The sequence below is a fragment of the Solanum tuberosum genome, unplaced genomic scaffold (genome assembly GCF_000226075.1).
Source record: "Solanum tuberosum cultivar DM 1-3 516 R44 unplaced genomic scaffold, SolTub_3.0 scf00413, whole genome shotgun sequence".
NCBI lineage: Eukaryota > Viridiplantae > Streptophyta > Magnoliopsida > Solanales > Solanaceae > Solanum > Solanum tuberosum.
In genome coordinates this window covers 1-5902 of record NW_006239345.1, presented here as the reverse complement: position 1 = coordinate 5902, position 5902 = coordinate 1, and the positions used below count along the sequence as shown (strand labels likewise).

Here is a 5902-nt window from a genome sequence, read left to right as displayed (position 1 = left end):
CTAATGTTATATCTTACCAAGTTATTGGTAACTTGTTCACATATACTCTACTCCCTAGATTTTCTCTTACTGGCTTGAACAAATAAACAAATCTTACGTTGTTGTCAACCTCTTCATTTAATTCTTTCTCGTTTGTAATGAATGAGAAAGAATTTGACAAGCAGATAAAGAGTTACTATCTTTCTTGCACCAAACATGCCCCATCAAAGCCAACTTCATTTTCAGAACTCGAACTTGAAACCCCTAATATATATAGCAGTTGTACCAACACAAAGCGGTTGAATCAAAATAAGCTCATATTAGCAAATTGAAAGTTGTATGCTGAATGGATATGTCATGGGACAAAAATAACGAACCTTTGAGATGACTTGTTTCGGATCCGTTTGGCAATTCTTTTCTTTCGAAATAATTTCACTTTATTTGAAAAATCAGTGTTTTGACTATGGAAATTTCAAATTTAAATTGAAAAACAACTTATAACCTATTTTTCAATTCACTTTCACTTCTGAAATTGTATTACAATACATTTAAGGGTAAAGGGTCAAAAATGCCCCTAAACTATTCGAAAAGGTCTAGCTATATCCTTTGTTTAAAGTTTGGTTCACTCATGCCCTCGCCGTCTAATTTTTCGTCTAAATATGCTCTTATGGGCGTTAGTTGGACATATCCAGCTCATTTTCCATTTCTTTAAATGTCACATGGAATTGCCATGTCATTTTGACTTTACCACATGACATTTATATGAAAATGGAAAGGGATCAATTATGCCTCTAAAAAATTCGAACCCATAAACACCTAATCCGGCCCATAAATCAACCCCCCCTTTTAAATAAACTACCCGATCTGTTTTCAATAATTTTGTTTAAATTTTTATCTTTTTCGGTAAATCCCGAAAATTAGTAATTGATTAATAAAAAATGGAAAATATGAAAAAATTATAAAATTAACGCAAAAAAATTCACAAATAAAATATTGTAACCTTAAATTCAACAATTTCAACATTTTAATTTTTTTCGGTAAATCCCGAAAATGAGTAATTGATTAATAAAAATATGAAAAAATATGAAATTAACGCCAAAAAATCACAAATAAATATAGTAACCTTAAATTCAAAAATTTCAACAATTTTTTTTAATTTTTATTTTTTTAATAAAATACTCATTTTCGGAATTTGCCAAAAAAAAAAAAAAAAAGTAAAAAAAAATTGTTGAAATTTTTGAATTTAAGGTTACTATATTTGTTTGTGATTTTTTGGCGTTAATTTTATATTTTTTATTAATCAATTACTCATTTTCGGGATTTACCCAAAAAAAATAAATTTTAAAAAAATTGTTGAATTTAAGTTTATAATATTTATTTGTGAATTTTTGGCATTAATTTTATATTTTTTTCATATTTTTCCCATTTTTTATTAATCAATTACTAATTTTCGAAATTTATCGAAAAAAATAAAAATTTAAACAAAATTGTTGAAAACGGGTCGGGTAGTTTATTTAGAAGGGGGGTTGATTTATGGGTCGGATTAGGTGTTTATGGGTTCAAATTTTTTAGAGGCATAATTGATCCCTTTCCATTTTTCATATAAATGTCATGTGGTAAAGTCAAAATGACATGGCAATTCCATGTGACATTTAAAGAAATGAAAAATGAGTTGGATATGTCCAGCAGACCAACTAACGCCCATAAGGGCATATTTTAGACGAAAAGTTGGATGACGAGGGCATGAGTGAGCCAAACTTTTAAACGGAGGGTATATCTAGACCTTTTCGAATAGTTTAGGGGCATATTTGACCCTTTACCCTACATTTAAGCATGGATTTTATTTCAAATTCTGTGCTAAAAATATAACAAATACAATTCTATCTTCAACTCAAACTCCACAAATTTTAGAAAGGCCTTTGACCATGATTTTTTTTTCCAGAACTAAACTCAAAAAAACACGTTTGATCATAAAATCTCGAATTTAACCTGTTGAATTCTAGAATTCTCAAATATTTGAAATCACCAAAAAGTTGTTTCTTTCTAAATTACTCAAAAAAATTCAAAAACAACTCCAATTTTCATGAGCTTTACAAAGTGAAAGATATTTGAAATTTATGATCAAATGCCTACTTAATAATTACCACAAAGTTAGACAAGTATTTTAGTATTATTATAATATTTTCTTATTCTTACATAATTTATAATCACAAAATTTAAAATTAACTTTTTACTTTTAAAATTTGTATTCAATCAATATTAAGATATTTAAAAAAAAATATGGTTGTATTTCTTTTTAGAATTTAGAAAACCGATGACACAATTTCTAGTTATTAATATTACTCTCTTTTAAAATTATTTTTTCTTTTAAGAAAATTGCAACAAGAACCAGTTTATCATATACTATACAAACAAACAAAAAAGACTAATAAATCGTATATTTATTCAGTTTTTTTTTTCTTCTGTTTTTTGTTTTTTTTTGTCTGACGTCTAATATTGAAGTGGACTAAAATTTGAATCGAATACAATAGGGCCTCAAGAGTGACACTCCAACATAATTATTTTGATAACCAAATTCGAACTCGAGACCGTTTGTTGATATTTATTCAGGTTATTGCTAAATAGGTCTTGTAAATTGAGCAATCAGTTATATCCTTGCCATCAAAATCTTCAGTTTACAAAAATGAGTGTCCTGCAGTGGCTCAAAGCCTCAAGAAGAGAAAAGATTCTTCCTTTATTGCAAGGTTAGTTCCCTCTCAATGAAATATCAGTTGGGTTCCTCAAGAAAATGAAGATTCTGAAACAAATTCGTAAGTTTTCAACCTTTATTGATTCAACCAAGCACACCCACCAAGTGTTTGTGAAATTGATAACCCCTAAACGAAGCAAATTGGACCCAATTCCGTTGCCTCACAGAACCATTTCTGATCCCAAAGGTCAAGATCTTGATTTTGTTAATGTAGCTCATAGTCATCTTATACACTCTGATTGGACTAAGCTTGAGAATTTGTCTTCTGGCCTAACCCCATTTAGAGTTAAGCACATTTTGCTGAAAATTCAAAAGGATTATGTTTTATCTCTTGAATTCTTCAAATGGGTTGAGGTTAAAAGTCCGAATTCGAATACCCTTGAGAATCATTCCATTGTTCTTCATGTTCTTACTAAGAGTAAAAAGTTTAAATCTGCTGAATCAATTTTGAGGAAGCTTCTTGTATCAGGTTCTGTTGATTTTCCTGGTAAATTGTTTGAAGCTATAGTTTTATCATATCGAATGTGTGATTCTTCACCGCGTGTTTTTGACTCATTGTTCAAGTGTCATGCTCATTTGAAGAAGTTTAGGAATGCTAGTGATACATTTTGCAGTATGAAGCAGTATGGGTTTGTTCCCACTGTTGAGTCTTGCAATGCATTCATGAGCGCGTTGCTTAGTTTTGATAGGGTAGATGTTGCATTGGCTTTTTATAAGGAGATGCGTCGGTCAAGGATTTCGCCTAATGTTTATACCTTTAATATGGCCATGAGTGCTTTATGCAAATCGGGAAAACTAGAAAAGGCTGTTGAGGTCTTAAGGGAGATGGAGAACATAAGTTTGAAACCGACAGCTGTGTCTTATAACACTTTGATTGCCGGACATTGTAACCGGGACATCTTGAGTGTTGCACTGAAACTTAAGACCACGATGGAGATGAATGGGGTACAACCAGTTAATGTTACATACAACACTCTTATTCATGGTTTATGCAAGGTAGGGAAATTACATGAAGCAAACAAACTTTTCAGCGAGATGAAGAGAACCGGTGTGGCTCCTAATGTTGTCACTTATAATACGCTGATAAACGCGTATAGCCAGGTTGGTAATTCTGAAATGGGAAGTAGGCTTTTCGAGGAGATGGCAAACAATGGATTGAAGGCTGATATCTTGACTTACAATGCATTGATTATGGGACTGTGCAAGGAGGGGAAGACAAAGAAAGCTGCATTTTTGGTCAAAGAACTTGATAAAGCAAACTTAGTTCCTAATTCCTCTACTTTCTCTTATCTGATCAGTGGACAGTGTACCAGAAGGAATCCTGATCGTGCGTTTCAACTCTATAAAAGCATGGTTAGAGGTGGTTTTCACCCTAATAAGCCCACTTTGACTCTATTGATATCCACCTACATCAAGAATGAGGATTATGATGGAGCAATGGAAGTCTTGAAAGAGATGCTAGAAAGATCTATTACCCCTGACTTGGGTATGTTAACTGAAATATGCAGCATGTTTCTCAGATGCGGCAGAGAAGGAGCGATCATAAAACTCTTACAAGAACTAGAAGCTAAACGCCTCATGCCCGAAGGTTTTGATAAAACAAAAGTGATTAGCTCTACAGACGGAAGATAGAATGTATTTTTTTAACAAGAAATAGAATCTAGACGCTCATGCCTGAAGGTTCCCAGCAGTCAGGTTTGGTCCTCCGGACAGCAACCCGGCTGGTATATACCCCACATAGGAAACTGGGCTGTGAGGTGAGTAACTATATTCAACAATCATTTGGCAACACCGTTCCTAAGCCCTTCTAAGTAAAAGGGGATGTTTTCAGTCCCAAGTAACTTTGTCAGTACTCCTTTTCATTCGACAGACTGAAGATAGAATGTAAGTTGTACTCACTTGTACACAACTTTGTTCCAATTATGCCACAACAACTGTAATTTTCGCTTTTTCTAAAAATCAATTACTCTGGTATCAATGAGCTCTTTCTTCATGACCAAAATGGTTTGCCTCGTCAACAATTGAAACTTGTTTTGCAAAGATTAGTCTCAACTGTTAAATATACTTCTAAAATGTTACCTGGACAATGAACATATGATAGTGTCAATGAGGATACAATTTTTTTTTTATATCATCTGTATCGAATAATTTATTTTCTTAATGAACAACAACAATTGCTCCTCAATCTAAGCTAGCTAGGATCAGCTAGACATGTATTTCTTGATGAAGTCAAACAAAAATTCTTTTTTGCCACATTGTTCTTCTATATGTTGCAACTGATATGGTATTTGCTAGAGAAGGTCGTTTAGCTGATTGTCAGATGACAAAGTGTTATATGATTCAATCTTATTCAATTCTACTTTTGTATTGTTTCTGATAGTCTTATTTGGCTGTTGTTCCAATAAATTCGGAACTAAACCAGTTGGCCTAGGAAATTACAATGTCTTCTAAGTTGTTTTCCTTATCCAAAGTTTCTATTCATGTGTTTTCTCTAAAAACCTTAGTTTACCCCTTCCTAATTCAGGGTGCTTCTTTCTGTCATATGGTGTGTGGAAAGAATGAAGCAAGCTCCAAAAGTTAAACTGATGAATTTATTAAAGATCTTGAATATTCTGCTGCCAACAGTAGAGGCATAGCTACTCAAGCCGTTGAAGTGTGCGAGAGTGTTTAAGTGTCTTTTGATGCTCAAGATAAAGAATGGGTATTATTTTTATTTATTTTTATAAGGTAAAGGTTTATTGACTAAGTACCAAGAAGGTACCAAAACCAAAATTTACAAAAGACTGCTGGGAATATCCATACAGTCAATTACAACATCTTCCTAGCAACTCCAAAAACACCATATATTGATCTATATTATCAATGAAACTACTTTTACCCCAACAAAACAAATTACACTTGTTTTTAACTCTAGAAATATGATCTTTTTGCCCATCAAAACAAGCTTCTATTTCTTTCTAGCCAGATAGTCCAGAATATGCGCAAAGACCGCAAAGGTATAGTTCTCCAATTTGCTTCAAAGTTTATGTGTTCTCTGGTGCCGCCAACTCTCCAATAATTCCTTCACACTCTGAGGCATGATCCAAGCAAATACTGAAGAAAAATTCCCAACATTGTCTAGCCATTCTGCAATGCATAAGAAGGTGATTCACAGTCTCCAACTCTTCTTCACAT

At 32.7% G+C, this 5902-nt stretch overlaps 1 protein-coding gene across 1 annotated transcript; it reads left to right on the top strand.

The window, feature by feature from the left end:
- Positions 1-2449: 2449 nt before the first annotated feature.
- Positions 2450-5895, top strand: LOC102588537 (pentatricopeptide repeat-containing protein At4g26680, mitochondrial). Its single transcript, XM_006362935.2, has one exon. The coding sequence runs from the start codon at positions 2768-2770 to the stop codon at positions 4358-4360; it is 1593 nt and encodes a 530-aa protein (XP_006362997.1). The 5' UTR covers positions 2450-2767; the 3' UTR covers positions 4361-5895.
- Positions 5896-5902: the final 7 nt, after the last annotated feature.

What these genes read in the sequence shown, in the direction of transcription:
- LOC102588537 (XM_006362935.2), top strand. Translation starts at nt 2,768, where the DNA reads ATGAAGATTCTGAAACAAATTCGTAAGTTTTCAACCTTTATTGATTCA.